Genomic DNA, 20,351 nt, shown 5'->3' on the forward strand with positions numbered 1-20,351 from the left:
AATGGATTGAGATAGAGTCAAATGCTTTTCAGCGTTGGTTACACGTTACCTTATGATCAATCTGGGGTCATTTACAGCCTCTCACAAGTCCAAAATTTTTCTTGGCGATGAGGGGGACTCCGCCCCCCTTCAAACCCCCCAAACAGAAGGGGGCACATCCCCCTTCTGGCAACCCCCTGATGTATCTTTTGGTTGGGGGGCCGCGCCGAAAAAGAGGTCACTTTTTTTAACAGCATTTCTCAAACAAAAACAAGTGTTTGGGGCCTAAATAAGGCAATTTTTCATCATTTGAGACAACAAAAAGGGGGGGGGGTGGAAAAGGCGTTAAAAGGCGTGTATATGAAGTAATGGGTTAACTGAAAATGATGAATATACTTGAAATTACCCTAAATCGCGTTTTTTCATGTTTAAACATGGCCTGTCATATAAATTTGAAAAAAAAATTGTTGTTTTGTAGATTTTTTTATTTTTTTCATTAACCCATTACTTCATGAGCATTTTGTGAAAAATGGCTGTTTTCATTGAAAAGTCTCCCGTTACAAGTTCAAATTGCTATAATACTATAAAAACTGCTTCAACACTAATCAAACTTGGCACAAATGTTGACTGGACCATTGCACTTGCAACAACATGCTCAGGCTTAAATTTTCTGTTACCATGGCAACGAGGGGACATCTCAAAATTGCCAAAAATCACTATTTTGCGTTGATTTTTTCCATCAAAATTGATTTCAAAGTGCTGCAACTTATCAATGGATTGAGATAGAGTCAAATGCTTTTCAGCGTTGGTTACACGTTACCTTATGATCAATCTGGGGTCATTTACAGCCTCTCACAAGTCCAAAATTTTCTTGGCGATGAGGGGGACTCCGCCCCCCTTCAAACCCCCCAAACAGAAGGGGGCACATCCCCCTTCTGGCAACCCCCTGATGTATCTTTTGGTTGGGGGGCCGCGCCGAAAAAGAGGTCAATTTTTTTAACAACATTTCTCAAACAAAAACAAGTGTTTGGGGCCTAAATAAGGCAATTTTTCATCATTTGAGACAACAAAAAGGGGGGGGGGGTGAAAAAGGCGTTAAAAGGCGTGTATATGAAGTAATGGGTTAATGAATTGTTTTGTCACCCCACATACATGGTATATCAATGGGCTGTTACGTCACAGAAATGACTGGAAATGATTTCAAAAATATACTAAAAAGACTTGTTATTTGATACATAAATATTTAATCATTATCAAAAACAGCACAAAATTTCTGATAGCACAGCAATCAACATAAATCCTTCATATAAACCAAACAAATAAACCCATAATAACACAGGCACTTGTTCAAAATTCACAAAACTATTACAAAAAAAATATGACCAAAAAGTGATCACAACTACAAGTATGCATTTAATGTACCAGTGATTCAATTATATAGATAACATTTGGTGTAATAGATATTTGTGTCAGATATTTGTTATGATTGTCTTCAAGCAAAAGCTAAATTCAATACAAATAGAAATGATTTCATTTAACTAACACATATTGAAAACATATTGTTCAGTCCTAATTATTCATTTTTTTTGTTTCTTTTTAAATTTTATGACAAGAATTCTGAAAAATAAAAAGTAGACCAGATTAACAAATGGCATTTACAAAAAATCTTCAAAGTTGTTACAAAAACAGCATTATTATGCAAAAATCCAACACAGCACCAAATATAGCCAGCATACTTTTTTGTCATAAAATAAATTATAAACATGTATAAAGCAACTATCAAATTAATTAAGGAAGACTTGAAGTGTCCCTCTGTGATTATCTCTGGCACAGGGGTAAAACTGCATACACATGAAAAATATCCCAAAGTCTTTGTCAGATTAAATTCTGCACAAGTGAGGTATAATCACTTTTTGTAATACAGTTTTCTTGTAATACACTACAGTTTTCTTGTATGACACCATTAACAAGATTTCGAATTAAGAATTCCTTTTTTTTTTAGACATAATTTTAGACTAGTTACCAAGCAAAACAGTTCTGAAGCAAAATGTTGAAAAATTTACAAAAGCTGATTACAAACATGTAACACACAAGAAATTTATCAAGATATGAAAACTAATCATCATAAATTGTAGATTTTTGGTACAATCACACCTGCATGCTTGATCTAACATAACAAGTAACTTAAAATATACCAGTACTTCCATTCAAAACTCCTTTCATAAATCATACACATTATCTTAATGCCCAGGAAATTCTTAAATGTAAAGACAATGGTCCATCTGTTTCACTGCTTTAAAAAAATACTTTCAATATAAACACTGTTTGTATTGAAAGTCGAAGTACTACCAACATATTCCTATGTTCATATTTTCTGATCAGACTTATTGTATCCTGTATCCACTAGTCACAATTTTTTTTTCTTTTCTCAATTTCACATAGACATCTCAAAAACAATCACAAACCAATACGCTGAGATTCAGTAATAATCAAGGAACAAAACATTTTTAGCTTTCTTTCATCTTAAAATAATTCACAAACTAAGTAAGTCACATTTAAACTTTCCTAGATGTAATGTCAAGAAATGCAAGATTTGTAACCTAGTTTTTCATTTCATTTAAAGCCCTTAAAACACCATTAAGATAAATATTACAAGACTTACTTCATCAAAGAAATCTTTACAAGTATATTTGCTAAATTGTGTTGAAATAAACTCAATATGTATTACCATGACAACTTCAAAAATGCAATCCATAAACATGTACACATTAACATTACCCCTTATAATCATTTATGATATGAATATAACCATTTTCAAAATTTTCTTTTGATTTTGACTGAAAATACTTTTTTAAATGTTGTTATATTAATCTATAAATGCATACATAACTCGTGTATACACCTACCATACTCAGGTATACATTTACACAACATACATTCTATCATTGTGTACCATACAGTATTTATACATAATCATAAACTTTTTATCAATTTAATATCATATCAATATGTTACTAAACAAATACTGGATATACCCCGGTTTACTTAAAACATAGAACTGCACATTTCATACCAAAACATTTTTCCTTTTCCTAAAATTATGCCATCATCTATTCCAAGTATGTTTATCATTTTGTTACAGACATATGGCCACAACAAGAAGAACATGTAACATACTGTTTTACAAGCTGCATAATGAAAATAATGTGTTAGGTATGAAATGTGGTATTCTATGTTGAACAAGTCACTTATTTTATATCACATTATAATGAGAAAACTGAGTCAGATCAGTTCACAACACACCACTGTTGATGAGATTTATTACTCAAACTTGATTCCTTGTGCCAGTGGAAGCTCTTTACTGTAGTTTATTGTGCTGAAATAAAATATAAATGTTATATGAACATTGAACTATCGGGTATTTAAGCCTAAAATATTAATATCTTCAATACCATCACATTTCAGGAAACTTTATCATCATGTTTCTTCTGTTAAGAGCATAAAACATTCAAAGGCAGGATGTTGATATATTAGTGAAAACAATGAATTTAGTATCTATTTGAATGATGGGAAGAAAGATTTTACAAAATTTGTGACAAAATGAAAAAAAAAAAACACAAATGAACTTTTTTGAGTTTGTAGCCATTTTTATACACAGGAGAATACAAAAAAGATAAGACATATTGTTTGTCAGCCAGCAACCTACAATGATCAAGTCCATTCTTACAAATATCTAACTTACAATGAGCAAATATTTGAAATTTATTGACTTTCACTACATGTTTACAACATTGAACTTTAATCAAATAAACAAATAAAACTCTGAATCAGTTTATCCCTTTTTGCTATTTCATACCTAACAAAGAAGGCTTATTTGACATATACTTGGTATAAATTATAGTCATGTGAAAAAGTTTTACCAAGTTGATCTCCTCATATATTGTTTCCATGCATCACTGCCGGATTCACGCCCACCACCTGTATGCTTTTCTCCACCTAACATATTTATAATACAAAATTACATGAACATTCATTCTTGTAAATTTAAAAGTATCAAAAATATTCTATACATCAATACTTAAATGCATTGTCATTTAAACTAAAGGTAACATAATTATAACTTCATTACTGTTTAGTTATTTTAATTTCCATGGACACTGTATCACAACTTTAAAGCTTTAGAATAGATTATCTTTATAAGACTCTTTTACAAAATTTGTTGGGAAATCATCAAATTAAATTTCTGGTTTTATCTTTAACACAGTTTAAGATACATTTAACACAATCTAGTAAAAGACTTAACTTTTTTATAGCTTTTTTATCATTCCCAGGTTCAAACAACTAAATACTAGTTCTTTGGTATTTAGAAAGAAGTGTTTTATATTGAAACTTGTCAATGCATGAATTATATTTATAAGTTTACTAAGATGGTAAAGTTTAGTTAAAACAAAATGTAAGAAATGATTTTACCAAAGGCACCACCAATCTCAGCACCACTAGTTGGTATATTAACGTTAACAATTCCACAATCTGAACCTTTTGGTCTGAAATGATAAAACAGAATTTTTATTCACCTGCTGATTTCATCTAATGAAGTTGTCTTCCTTTTGATTTAAATCTAAATAGATTTAACATTGACCTACCTCTTATTAACTAAATTTTAACTAAAAAGAACCTTTTCAATATCATTGGTTTAATTTATCTTTTCTTTACATATGCAAAACAGTTTGACAATAAATGACTTGGGATCTTTGGTAATTTTGCTATTTACTTACTATCTTAATTACATATTTGCAAAATGCAGCTAGATTTATTACAACAATTGAAGAAATTTTAACTAAGAACATGCACATGATAAATTAGCCTATGGAAGAAATTTTATACAGATAGCCTATGAACACACCATTTCTAAAAAATTGCATTACATAGGTTTTATTATAAATCATGCTGAAACTAGAAATGTGTCATCATGCCACGGATGCCCCCGCATGCAGCCAAAATTTCAGATTTTATAATATTTAGTTCCAAATTTGTTTGCACAAATTATTTTTTTCATTTTAAGTTCAAAGCCCTTAAAACTATTCAATGTTAACACAAACCATTTTTAAACAAAGTTCAAGGCACTGAAACTATTCAGTGTTAACCTTTTGTAAATTGCATATTGCATATTTCTAGCCAAATTAATGGCTACATACATTTCCACAAAAGTATGAGTGCTGAAACTGAAAATTCAAAATTTTTCCAACATTCAAGGGAGATAACTTTGTCCAAAATCATTGAACTACGACCAAATTCAAACTTGAACTGCTTATTCCTAAGATGTATCTATATGTCAAATTTGAGTTGAATGTGTAGATCTACAACCATTGGGGAGATAATGAACTGAAACTTAAAATTTCTGATTTTTTTTCAAAGTTCAAGAGGGATAACTCTGTCAGCTATCATCAAACCATGACCAAATTGGAAATTGACCAATGCATTCTTATGACATATCCATATCTTTAATTTGAGTTGAATATGTACAACTGTTGGGGAGATAATGAATGGGAACTAAAAATTTCCTTTTTTTTTTCAAAGTTAAAGGGGCAAAACTCTGCCAAAAATCATCGAACCATGACAAAATTTGAATTTGACCTGCGTATTTCTTTGATGTACCCATATGTCAAATTTGAGTTGAATGTGTAATACCCTAGTGGAGATAATGAACGGAAACTGAAAATTTCATATTATTTTCAAAGTAAAAGGGGCATAACTCTGCCAAAAATCATCAAACCATGACCGAATTCCAACTTGACCTGTATTTTCTCATGACATATCCATATGTCAAGTTTGAGTTGAATGTGTTATACTGTTGGAGAGATAATGAACGGAAACTGAAAATTTCATATTATTTTCATAGTAAAAGGGGCATAACTCTGCCAAAAATCATCGAACCATGACCAAATTCGAACTTGACCTGAATTTTCTAATGACATATCCATATGTCAAGTTTGAGTTGAATGTGTAATACCGTTGAAGAGATAATGAACGGAAACTGAAATTTTCATATTATTTTCAAAGTAAAAGGAGCATAACTCTGCTAAAAATCATTGAACCATGACTTAATTCGAACTGGACCTGTATTTTTTCATGACATATCCATATTTCAAGTTTGAGTTGAATGTGTAATACCGTTGGAGAGATAATGAGCGGAAACTGAAAATTTCATATTATTTTCAAAGTAAAAGGGGCATAACTCTGCCAAAAATCATCGAACCATGACCAAATTCGAACTTGACCTGTATTTTCTCATGACATATCCATATGTCAAGTTTGAGTTGAATGTGTAATACCATTGGAGAGATAATGAACGGAAACTGAAAATTTCATATTATTTTCATAGTAAAAGGGGCATAACTCTGCCAAAAATCATCGAACCATGACTAAATTCGAACTTGACCTGAATTTTTTTCATGATATATCCATATGCCAAATTTGAGTTGAATGTGTGCAACCCTTACTAAGACTAGAGGATGCTTTTGTAAAAAAGCGCATGTCTCCCCCACTGCTGAGAATAACTGTGAATGGAAACAGGAATGGAAATGGAGATAAGATAATGTAAATACCCGGTAGTCACTTCAATGAAGGCTGTCTATGGATGGTTTCTATTGTTAAGGTTGTATGAGAAGATGCTTCCTAAACTAAAAACCAGGTATTCAATTTTGAAAATCCTGGTTATTCAATCAGCGTATGGCAGGCGGGCGTCAAACGAAATTGCACTTGATGGTCATATCATATATAGTTTCACAAATGAAATTAAATGAAATTGTGTCTGCTCCATAATTCTTCAAACCTTGATAAGAACTCTAGTTATCATCCGGAAATGAGAAAATGACCAATGGTCACTGTGACCTTAACCTTTGACCTACTGACCCCATAAACAAGAGGGATCATCTGCTCAATAAGACCAATCATCCTATGAAGTTTGAGGGTTGTAGGTCTAAAGGAACTCTAGTTATCATCCGGAAAGGAGAAATTAACCAACGGTCGCTGTGACCTTGACCTTTGACCTACTGACCATTAAAACAATAGGGATCATTTGATTAATAAGACCAATCATCCTATGAAGTTTGAGGGTTGTAGGTCAAAAGGAACTCTAGTTATCATCCGGAAATGAGAAATTGACCAACGGTCACTGTGACCTTGACCTTTGACCTACTGACCCCAAAAACAATAGGGATCATCTGCTCTATAAGACCAATCATCCTATGAAGTTTGAGGGCTGTAGGTCAAAAGGAACTCTAGTTATCATCCGGAAACGAGAAATTGACCAACGGTCACTGTGACCTTGACCTTTGAACTACTGACCCCAAAAACAATAGGGATCATCTGCTCAATAAGACCAATCATCCTATGAAGTTTGAGGTCTGTAGGTCTAAAGGAACTCTAGTTATCATCCGGAAACGAGAAATTGACCAACGGTCAGTGTGACCTTGACCTTTGACCCCAAAAACAATAGGGATCATCAGCTCTATAAGACCAATCATCCTATGAAGTTTGAGGGCTGTAGGTCAAAAGGAACTCTAGTTATCATCCGGAAACGAGAAATTGACCAACGGTCACTGTGACCTTGACCTTTGAACTACTGACCCCAAAAACAATAAGGATCATCTGCTCAATAAGACCATTCATCCTATGAAGTTTGAGAGCTGTAGGTCAAAAGGAACTCTAGTTATCGTCCGGAAACGAAGAATGGACGGACGGACTGACTGACGGACGGACGGACTGACGGACGGACGGACAGGGCAAAAACAATATGTCTCCCCCCGAGGTGAGGGAGACATAATAATGAACGGAAACTGATGATGACGGAATGACAGAATGACGGAAGCACGGAACAGGGTAACACTACAGTATATGCCCCAGCCATTATATGGCGGGGGCATAAAAAGTTGACAACTGTTGACAAATTGCTACAAAACTGTAGAAGAATATTTATTATTCCACTTACCCCATCCATTTGAATATATTTCCCAGATCTTTGGTGAACAAACTACTAGATAGACCTTGTTTTACTTCATTGTTCATGCTGATAGCATCATCTAGGTTCTACAATACACAAACAATTATAAATCTAATATATTGTACATTTCTCACAAGCTCAAAACACTTTCTTTATACATTGTAACTCATTGACATGGCACTAAAATCTTCACAGTAGTTAGACATCCATCATTTAATGTTTTTTAAAAGACATTTGGTGTTTTTTTTTTTCTTGTTTTTTTTTCGTATCTGACTTTTACCTTGTTATTATAATTATAAGCAGGTTGAACTAATTGTACAAAGGAGATGATGCTGCATTAACCATACTTCTAGTCCTGTATGCCATTTTGTTAAGCTTACCATAACAGTCTTTCATAATTACTTGCTACAGTTCATTCCCATACAGTTTTATCAAAATCTCTGCAGTGGTTCAGGAAAATATATTATTTGAAATTTATTTCTATAATTTTAGCTCTAGCAGTAATCAGTGGACTGGAATGATTTTAGCTATTTCCCTATCAGTTTGAAATGTATATTAGTGGTAACAACAAACTTACCTTAAATTTAAGAGTGTAAACAATAGGTGCAAATGTTTCAGTATGTACAATCTTATCATCATGAGCGAGTCCTGATATGATAGTAGGCTGTACAAAGTTACCAGGTCTATCTATAGCCTATAATAAACAAATAACACATCAACAAAATATTCATTATCAGAAAACAATGAAAACATACACATACATAATGCACATATAGATCAACCTTAAAGATATAAAAGTCAAATATATTTTTATCAATTATTAATATTCAAGAAGCACATAGTTGTATGCTGAAAGTATAATTATTGTCATAAATTAGTTCTTTCTGAAGTCTCATTCAAGCAATGCCACTATTACGTTCAATTATTTGATGTAAAATCAAATATTACAATCTGACAACATTGCACATAAACTTCTAAGCAGCTTTTAGAATTTTTCTACTTCATAAACATATGGTATATAACATTTCCCTCCATGTGTAATGTATGAAATAGGCATTAACCCATAATATGCTGAAACTGGAACTATTTAGCCTATGTCACCAGTATAGAACCAGACTAGCCAACATATAAGTACAGTCTGACAATGCTGTATACTGTTGGCTGACTAACTGTTTTTTTGACAAGGCTTTTTACTGTTGACTGACTAACTTAAAATTCATCTTGATATCCTAAACTGACAATAGACAGTTCCAAACAGGGATGCTGGACAAGTCCATTTTAGAAATTTAGGTTAAGATTTTAATACATCAAATTATTCTGGGTAACTTAAATTACTAAGCCAGCCACCTTGAAAAGCTTTTCATCAATCATTAAAGACCAAGACTGTTATCTTTGTAATTGAGTATATTAAAAATACCTCCCCTCCACATTCCACTTTACCGCCAGCCTTCACAGCTTCTGCCACTGCATTCTTAAACATTGTTACTGCATCTTTACTGTGTAGTGGTCCATATAATGTGTCAGCTAATAAATTAATATACAGTTAACTGGTTGACATTATGTGAATGAGTAACTGGTTGATACAATATAAAAGTTAACCAGTTGATACAATATGAACAGTTAACTGGTTGTTACTAAGTGTAAGAAAATTAATGATTTCTAGAGTTGATACAATTTATAAGTTTATGTAGGCTAACCAGTCAATATAATATTTTAATTAAATATTGATATACACTGTTAGCTTTAATTAGAGAATAGTTCATTTTCCTGAAGATGTCTGAAAACTGTACTTTGAAAGCATATCATGTACTAATATAGCTTGATAACCAAGAGGAATATGAAACAAGAGCTGTCGGTAGGACAGCAACGCTAGACTATTCTTAGTGCTTGATAGTAAAAAAAATGCTTGATTCAATTACCTCCTCCTGTTTACAGGTTGGGGTAATGATGGTGAACAAGTGTGCAAAGTTTCAAAGCCATATGTCAATGGACTTTGAAAATATTTGAACTATTACAAAAACTTTAACGTAAATTCTAAGTCGAAAAAGGGGCATAATTCTGTCAAAATGCTTGATACAGTTACCTCCTCCTGTATACAGGTTGGGGTAATGATGGTGAACAAGTGTGCAAAGTTTCAAAGCCATATGTCGATGGACTTTGAAAATATTTGAACTATTACAAAAACTTTAACATAAGTGGTTACGCCGACGCAGACGCCGACGCCGACACTGACGCTCGGGTGACTACAATAGCTCTACTTATTCTTATCGAATAGTCGAGCTAAAAAGAGAATTGTAGAACTTACATTCAATAGGATCTCCTATTCTAAGCTGTTTGTATGCCTTCACCAGTCTGGTTACCACTTCATCATGAACTGACTCGTGTAAAATCTGAAAATATGTTTCACTTTTTACTTAACTTTTAAAATATTGTAAAGCTTTGAATTTTTGTTAAATTTGTTAGAACTATTTATATTCAAGTCAATCTACAAAATAAGTTTCATTGAGCTATATTGTAAACTATTTGACATAAAGTCATAAGAAAACTGTTATTCTTTAAATTGCTGGAAAAGATCTTTGTTTTGTTTTTTTCTTTTTTTATTCCAGGACAAACAGAGCATGCAGTACAAAAAAGCAATTTTCTATCATTCATTGAAACTACAGTGAATTTTTCATGCTAAATGTTAATGATTCTTATACAGTTATATAATAGATAATATAAATTATTAACATACCAGTCTTCTAGTTGTGGTACATCTCTGACCAGCAGTACCGGCACATGCAAACACTGAGGCTCGTACCACCATGTCTATATCAGCATCATCATTTACTGTAACATTAAATATCAGTTATAAAAATGGCCACATGTATACTTTATAAATGGTGTTATATCTAATATATTTAAGATGGACATTATTTTACCTGCATATATATGAATACTGTCAATACACATTTTTCCTTAGAGAAAAACTAAACTGTAGATGGTATACTTAGTTAAAATCAAATTTTTACTTGTGTTTATAATTTACAATAGGAACTTCAAACAAGAAAACTATCCAGTGGTTACCTATAATAGCATTATTTCCACCGAGCTCCAGTAAGAACTTGCCGAACCTCTCCTGTACCATCATGGATACTTTATGTCCTACCTGTATAAAACAACCATTAATTAACTACTTTATACTCTCTCCCTTTATTCTTGTTCAGTTAACATTTTGAGCTAACTTAATTAAGGACTACCTAAAGGATCACTCCTGTCAAGTTCATCAAAATCTGCCATATTGTTAGGGAGGAAATGTCATTTAAAGTTTATTTCTAATCAAAGCTTTGGCAGTCATCTTGTTCAGGAAATGAGAGTGGTTTTAGATCCTTTAGAAAAGGATCATCAAACAATCATGCATATTGTTTCATCATATAATACTCTGTTATTGTTTAAGGTAGTACACCCCTAATGCACTGTCTCCACTTTGAAGAGTATTCAAATAGGCTAAAATCACTGTAAAGTGTATTGAAACTGACGGGGCGTGGGTTCAAACCCCAGAAGGGGCAATTTTGTTACTTTCTTTTTTTTTCTTTTTAACATTTTTTATTAATCTCTCAGACCCCCTATGGAAGTAAAAAGTGTTTTATTTTAATTATATAATTATTGTAGGTATTTATTTACTAAATAATGCCAAATTTAATAGCAAATATGATACCAGATATTTTCAAAGTTTAATAAAATAAAAACTAAACGGTAAAAGTATTTTATATTTTGCAAGACCAACCAATATACATTAAAGAAAATTTAGGCAAACTTTGATAATAGCCCCTCATTTTGGAAAATTTTAGGGATATTTTAAATAAGGCTTTTTTCATAGGGAAATGGTCAAATTAGTGTTAAAAGTGGGTGGGGTGGGGTTACATTTTTATACATATTAAAAACATTTCGTTTAAAAACAATCATTTTGCTTGTTTAATTTGTTACCTATATGTCATTGTTTATTTCTTAACAATGAGCAAAAGGAAAACATTTTTCATAATGATGATATTATAGATTATTTAGAGTTTCCTCATTTCTGAAAAAATCCCTTCTAATGGCAAATTTTTAGTTCATAAAAATGTCCATAACTCATAAACCACACGGTAAATTTTGTTTAAATTTTGCATACAGGTGACATTTAAGGCATATAACTGTCCTATGTTGTCAAATTTACAATTCCTTATAGTGCCCATTAGGGGTGTACTACCTTAAATCAAAAGTTGGCTACACAGACTGATCATAAAACATTTGTACATAAATATTAAACTTGGCAAATTACATGAAGAGTTTTAAGTAATTTCTGTGGCTTATACACAAGTTTGAAGGCATGCCACCTTAATCCTTGCTTTTCAAGATGTAACTTGACAAAAACATCTGATCTAAAAACTTCTCTACACATATAAATTAATACCAAGGACAGATTTACCTTTGTGCTTCCAGTAAAAGACACTAATGGTATTCTTTCATCTTTGGCTATCAGACTCCTGAAAAGTTAATATTTTAATCAAGATATAATACATTTCCTTCCTATCAATTAATGTACAAAAATTTCAACATAAAGATTTTCATTATCATGTGTTTTACCAAACATGTGTGTTTTATTATATATCTTAAGCTGAGGCTCTGATTTTATGACTGGCAGAAAATAATTCACTCAGGAAATGATTGATTTATCGAAGTCATAAAAGACAAACTATTTTCAGCAATTTACTCTATATTGACAAAGACGTCAAAATGTTGTGATTTTGTTGTCTAGCAGTAAATAGTACATGTGGTACAGCAGAATTCAGCCACAGATGCCCTTTATAATCATTTCTGCATTGTTATAAATAAAATCTTCTAAGTAGGTCCAATACAGATTCCTGTAATTTGATAACTTGTTATGTCATAGAGGTAAATACATGAATAACTTGTTGTGTCATAGAGAGGTGTTATGTCATAGAGAGGTAAATACATAATAACTTGTTGTGTCATAGAGAGGTGTTATGTCATAGAGAGGTAAATACATGAATAACTTGTTGTGTCATAGAGAGGTGTTATGTCATAGAGAGGTAAATACATGAATAACTTGTTGTGTCATAGAGAGGTGTTATGTCATAGAGAGGTAAATGCATGAATAACTTGTTGTGTCATAGAGAGGTGTTATGTCATAGAGATAAATACATGAATAACTTGTTGTGTCATAGAGAGGTGTTATGTCATAGAGAGGTAAATACATGAATAACTTACCCAATATCAGCACCACCACACACCATAGAACACACAGATCCTGGCATACCATTCTTCTCTAACACAGACGTCACTACTCTATAAATATATCGTAATAAACTTAGAGTAAAATTCAGCCATATTGTCAGCGCAAAGTCGCAAAATGGGCAATAAAATTATTTATTTCATGCTTTTCGGTGGTTTATAGAAATATATCAGTGATATAAAACTGGTAATTTCACTGTTTGAAACAGTGAAATTACCACTTTGATAATTTCACTGTTTTGCATTTAAGCCCCTTACGTTGTTTCAGTGAAATACCAGCGTGCACAGAACTGGGTACCAACTTAATGACGTAAATGACGTCACGTTGTATTATTATTTGGCGGGCATATCATTCAGTATTAGGTTAAATGTCTTTTTAAAATGTTTCTTTGCATAAAATAAAAAGAAAATTTGTTTAGTTTAGTGTAAGATCGAAATATATTTCACCTTGTGAACACCAAAAGTTTATATTTTACTCGTGGCTGCGCCACTCGTGAATTATACCTTTTGGTGCTCACTCGGTGAAATATATTCCGATCTTACACTGAACTAAACCAATATCCTCTATATAATAATGATAGTTGCTAGACATTGTGTGATACAAAGCTGTTGTCAAGTTGTTAATTAAATCTAATTTAATTACCATCCCGGTTATTATAGAGCAGATGTAAAGTCTGGCATACACAATGCTATAAAATAGTATGTTAGCATACAATGATATATTACAGATAAGAAATATTCATATGAGACATTACATGCAAAATAAATAAACTAGAAACTACAATGTCATATTTAAGTAAACCTTATTTAATACCTGTCCTTTTTATGCAACGATCATGCTTTTACACATTATGTTATTGATCATCCCTTTTTTGTATTCATTGTAAATGCCATGTAAAAATTTTCTTGTATATGAGGAATAAACTATGTTAAAAGCAATCAAAATGAAAGGTAAGGGAGAGGTATATTATAATTTAATGAAAAAAGATTGATTTAATAAAAAAACCCTATGAACAATTTTTTAAAAATGTTAAAAAACTTGTTTAAGGGTTGCTGGTCAAAAATGGTGTTATGGAGCTCCCTTTTCCCCAAATTAATAATATATTTATGGGTCTTATAAAAAAAAACGTTTGTTTTTTTTAAAAGAAATAACATTTAATAAGTTTAAGAAATGCTATAAAGTGAGTTTTGTTTAAAAAGTTTTAAAGGTAAAAAATAGCCATGATAAAAAATGTAAGCTTAAAAAAACTAAAAAGGGATAAAAAAAAATCAAAAGTATCTTTTGGGATGAAATTACCCAAAAGAAATCACCCAAAGACATAGAGTTGCTCACATCATGAAGTTTTATGCTTATTATGTGTTATATAAAATATGTAATAGTTATATTTAATTAACATATGATAAAAGGAATCTTATAAAGGATACATAAAGGTTTGTTTTATTGGGTTTCAAGTCACAAACACACTGTACAAGTGAAATGGTAACTTTCAAGCTGTACTGGATCAGACATCCTAGTCGAACCATCACACTTGCTTAACTTATAATCATTACATATGTCTCAGTTCAGAACTGGTTACTATTTAGGAGAGAGAATTTGTAAGCAGCCAGATAGCTCAGCAGCAGAGTTGCGGAACAGTATTCGGAGGTTTCATGGCTCGATCATGGTCAGGACTCAGGCTGCACATTTTTCTCACCCTGTGATAAAGCAAGCAGTCACTCATAGTACTGTTGATCATGGAATGCTTTCTACAGTCATTAGAAAAGCATTTTTGCGTTGGCTTGTACGTAAGTTCTTTGCAAAAGTGATAGCAACTAGTACTAGAAAACTGCTTGCCAAGGAGCTATGCAATGGCTGAACTTTACTCTAGCTTACTGCTGTAATTAGGAGGTTAAACTACCAACAACAGCAGCAGTCACAATTTGTACTGTTGCCCAAATATTTTTCTTTACATGGAAACCCAACTAAAACAAACTTGAAAATGATATGTAAACATCTCACCAAAGTACAGTATTTCCACAGACTAGAGCTATTGCATTATTCCAGCCATACACCGCCACAGGGAAGTTAAAAGCTGTTATAACTCCAACGACTCCTAGAGGATTCCATTGTTCTAGTAAAGCATGACCTTTTCCTGTAAAAAAAACCAACTTAATTAATATCCATGCATTTGTTTTCAGGTTTGATTTGCTTTGAAAAAAAAAAATTGTCAACAATTCAGAGACTTTAGAATGTATTAAAAAAGTGCATTTAACAATTTCAAAGAGGAAATCTTTCTTTCATTAGCTTATCAACTGCTTTAAACATTGTTAAGAATTTAACCAGTCATTCTGTAGCTGCTCAAATTATGGACTAAATCCAAACAATTTTTTCTAAGGCCCCCAAGAAAAAATCAAATAGATGGAATAAAAATGGAGAGCAATACAAAATCAAATATTTTGATTTTGACTTACAAACAAAATATCCATGCACCTTTAAAAATGTTAACACATAAATTAAAGTCAAGAAAGTATGAGAGTTTGAAAGTTATTTACCAATGAATCTGGCTAAAACTATGATTGTAAACTTACTCTCAGATGGGAATACATGTCCAGCAAACATTCTAGATAGACCCACAGCGATAATCAATATATTCTATGTACTGCCTGTACCTCACCCGATACTCACTAGTATCTTCCATTCTCAAGTGATTTTCCCCGTATGTTAAAAAGAAATTTAAAAAAAAATCCCAAAAGTTAGTTTTTCAACCATTTTTTTCCCCAAATTTTTATACTTTTAAAAATTCCTAGAAAAATTTTAGAAAAAAACCCATTTAAAACCAAAAAAAAGCTGTAAGAAAGAAAAGGGATTTTGCCAAAGAAAAGGGAAGCAACGCCTGGATAAGTAGAATTTCTTTTGCAACCATGGCCCCTAATTTTGTCCCAAAAACCCCCTGTTTAGAGTTACAGGCCTTGGAAAATGAAACCCCCCCATATGCCTTTGAAAAAAAGAGTGTAAATTTCAACCCATTCCCCTTAAAACCCCGTTTTAAAAAAAACCAACTTGGGACCCCAAAAAAATTTAAACCAAAAGTGGGGATGACTGCTGGCAAAAAAACCGGGAAAAAAAAGTAGGTAAAAAATGCTCTCCTATTCCCCCCCAGATAAAAAAAAGCTTCCAAATTTTTAACTTTAACCCCTTTTAAATGGGGTTTGAAAGTAACAAAAACAAATTTTAAAAAATTTAATTTTTACTATCCCCCAAATTTTGAAAAAAGAGATATTTTTTCAAAAAAAAACACAAAATTTGTAGCAGTGAAAAAATTTCACCCAAAAACAAAACCCACCATTTCCCCTTTTTCTTTCTTTTCTCTCCGGGTTCCCCCCAACTGCGTACAATTTTTCCCCCTCCCTGGGGTGGACCATTCGTTACATTGACCAAAAAAATAAATTTAAATTTTTTGTTTTTGTTACATGTATTTAAAACATAACCCCAAAAAAATGCCCAGGGGAGAAAAAAAATTAAAACTTTTTAACTTTTTAAATTTGGCCCAAATTTGTAGCTTAAAACAATGAATTTTTTCCAGGTATGGTTATCAAGAGTATAAATTTCTTCCTTTTAAGACTACCAAAACAAAATTATCATAGTGAAAAAAGAAAAGAGCTCTAAATGAACAATTTAGTTTACAAGTCACTGGTCTCACCTCTGCCCATGTTTGCCAGGCATCCTTTGCTGCCTTCACTGCTCTCTCATAATCTTTAGAATTACCCTGAAAGAAAATATTCACCAGTATAAGATAACTTTCTTTGAAGTTTACATTTTTATTTTTCTATCTATTACTATTTTGGACAATTTCCTTTCCTAAACTTCATCTTAAAAATCAAACAAGCATTCCTTACAGGCATGAACTAAGTAGGACCAATGATTTCAGCATTTAGTAAAACAGCATGTATAACATCATGATAATAGCTCGTAACCATTAGTTTTGTCACATATAATCTTGGACAGAATAACAACATATTATGTCCCAGATATAATTAAGTGACCTAACAATGTTTTAAATTTGTACTAATAAGTTCATCATAAAGAAAATATTAACTTATTTTTTACCTGAGTAACTCTAGCAATAGGCTCATTTGTTGTTGGTGAATACGAGGTAACTTCCTGAAAAAGTAAAAAAAAAACAACTTCAAACAAAAGTATGAGAAAGATACAAGACTTATTTTTAAAGCAATCATAAATTCCAGACCATGTTCCTCCAAACCTTCCCATGCTAATGATAATTATTATGAGGATATTTTTTCCGTTTTTCGTGAAATATGGAATATATTTTCACGAAACATGATAAAATGCCACATATTTTCACTAGCCGGGACGGCGAGTGAAAATATGTGGCATTTTATCATGTTGAGTGAAAATATATAGACCATATTTCACGAAAAACGAAAAAATAACCTTTTTATTTAATTTCAATATCAAAGAAAAATGGTTACGAACCCCCTTGCTTGCTACGCAACTGCAATTGTACAGCGCGCAGTAATATAATTATTGTCTTGTTTTGCACGTGATATTTAGCGCTACATTGTGACGTCACGTAAACAACTCTTTAAACGTCTGTACAGCGTTAATGACTGAATTAAAGATATTGGTGTTCGGATTTATTTTCTTAGTTAGACCGTTTTCTATCATTCTAGATAGTTTTCAAAACAAAATTCGACAAAAATTTGTTTTGAATTTTCAGATTTTTCAAACAAAATGGCGAAAGAAGTCCCGTAAAATAAATATGAGTTTTGACTCCTCCCACTTTCATATTTATATTTCATATTTATTTTTAAAAAATATGAAATATATTTGACTGATATAGCACCATATTTCATGGGTAAAATTAAATAAAAGTGTATATTATTTTTGGAGGTATTAGTTGCTCAACCTCAAGTTAATCAGTGTTTTCCCAACATCTGTACAGTCTCAGAATTCACCTTGTTGCCCTATCTTCAACTGTCACTTCTTGTCTATTATTGACATGCATCATAAAAAATTAGCATATAATAATACTCAATTTGAGTTATTTCAAGATATGCATGAAAGACTGCTATATATAATTTTGAATTAGAATAATTAGAATATCAAAATATATAAGTGCAATGTCTAGTGGGTTCAGGAGTCTTTTTAAAATTATTTGTTTATATGTAAGTCAGTTAGAAATTGGCCCTAGGGCAGACCAATATATAATAATCCACTGCTAAAATAACCCTTAACTCAGAGGATGGCAATGGTGTGAAGTTGGTCAAGTAATATTCAATACAAGGATAGCAACTAGATCATGATGAATCTAATGTAGAAGAGGGATAACCTAGTACTCATACATCGAAGTTCAAGTCAGCAGAGAATAAAGTATTGAAGCATGTCTATTATGTGTGGGGAGACTATACTTCTGAGCAATTCATGCCGGGATGCAACTTCCTTCTTGAAAGCTATGGATTTAGTGGATTAAGATTTGATGTTTCTAGAAATAAAACCCACAATAATTGACATAATATAGCGGGTGATATGTCATGGTTCAGAACTGTTCACTAACTAGGGGGGATTATAAGTGTGTACGTGGCTGGATAGCTCAGTCGGTAGAGGTGCAGTACATTATTCCAAGGGTCCTGGGTTCGAATTGGGTCCCTGTCCCACTGCGCATTTTCCTCACCCTTTGACACATACAAAAATATAGGTAAATACAGTATGAATACATGTAGACTAGTGCAGTTATCATAAGACTAGTAGATTCTAAAACTTCAAAAGGAATGCAGCTTCTCAAACATATGACCGTTAAAGCATTCTTTTTATTTTAAATTGGAAATATCCAACAAAAATTTCCTAGATTTCAATAAATTTCTGCAATGAAAGTAGTTTACCAACATACAGGCTTAGTATATCTTTAAACCAATTAAATTTCAATACAGAGACACACCTTCAAAACTGGAAAAATGACCTTGACCTCAAGTCCCGTTATTTTTGTAAAATACTTATTAAATTTCACAATTGACTATCATTTAAAAGCTTATTTAATCTACAAATTAAGATGTCAATGAAATTTTTGTAGTTTCATGCAATTTATTCATAAAATAGAACATAAAATTACAACTTTTATTTCTTTCTTTTTCTTTTTTTTTGTAAATTACCTCTCCGTTAGCAATCCATTCGCCGCAATATACTCCTTTGTTCTGTGATTCCAGACCAAGTTCCTTCAACCAGGCATATTTAGGATTATCGATAAGATAAGAAGACATCCTGACAGTCGATTTTAATTGCGATATGACACGTTTTGCGATGAGAAGTTTGCTAAACGGTGTTACCCCACACTTGATAAAGGTAGCCATTTCCCACGGATAAGCAATTTGCCCAAATCCAGTTTAAACTACTGTAACACCGGTTTGCCGTGTTACTTATTTTTAGTGCTTAAATAGACAAAAAATATGTAAACAATGCAATACAACATTTAAGGCTCTTGATTAATTGCATTGTTACTGATATGCATAAATATGTACTGTAACTTAATCAATTAGATTCTAATTATTAATTCAAGTGAAAAAAATATTTTTCGTCATAAATTATATATTTTTCGGAAGAGCGGAAGAATACAAGCCTGAATATGGAAATATCGATGTTATCGAGCGAATCTTTACAGAAAATTCAGAACAAAGAACGAATATGAATTCGATGAAGATTTTAATGATAGCTCTTCTTTGTATGTCCGTCCAATATGATTCGGTTAACCAGAAAATCATTATGAGATATCTGCCCTTTTTTTAAGGGCCATGAGTTTTTGTTTATAAATAAAATTTAAAAAAAACGGATCAAAGGTTTACAGATTATGATGTAGAAGCGGTGGATTCTTATTTATATGGTAAATTTATCACAAATCAACAATTAACTTTGAGCAAAAAAATCACAGTAGAAGAAAATGCAGAAAACGTTTTATTTGCTAATTATCAGTGTACAAGCGAAAGTATCTCTTATTATTAGCAAATTCTATATCATAATACTCATACCAGGCGAACTTTTAATTCCGTCAATTTAGCAGCTACGGTGAAGATTCTATTAGCGCTGGCAGGTGATTTTGCGCTAAAT

At 32.0% G+C, this 20,351-nt stretch overlaps 1 protein-coding gene across 1 annotated transcript; it reads right to left on the reverse strand.

Moving 5' to 3' along the window:
* Nucleotides 1-1,200: 1,200 nt before the first annotated feature.
* Nucleotides 1,201-19,638, reverse strand: LOC132737852 (alpha-aminoadipic semialdehyde dehydrogenase-like). Its single transcript, XM_060725211.1, is given in 17 exon segments — nucleotides 1,201-3,355; nucleotides 3,900-3,975; nucleotides 4,450-4,523; nucleotides 7,970-8,067; nucleotides 8,559-8,675; nucleotides 9,399-9,505; nucleotides 10,287-10,371; nucleotides 10,716-10,810; nucleotides 11,048-11,129; nucleotides 12,429-12,486; nucleotides 13,232-13,372; nucleotides 15,255-15,387; nucleotides 15,824-15,872; nucleotides 15,874-15,926; nucleotides 16,920-17,001; nucleotides 17,343-17,396; nucleotides 19,403-19,638. Coding segments are annotated over 17 exon segments (1,557 nt in total). The 5' UTR covers nucleotides 19,601-19,638; the 3' UTR covers nucleotides 1,201-3,300.
* Between the last annotated feature and the right edge of the window lie 713 nt (nucleotides 19,639-20,351).

The sequence above is a fragment of the Ruditapes philippinarum genome, unplaced genomic scaffold, assembly GCF_026571515.1.
Source record: "Ruditapes philippinarum isolate M1 unplaced genomic scaffold, ASM2657151v2 ctg4036_1_1_1_1, whole genome shotgun sequence".
In the NCBI taxonomy this organism is placed as follows: Eukaryota; Metazoa; Mollusca; class Bivalvia; order Venerida; family Veneridae; genus Ruditapes; species Ruditapes philippinarum.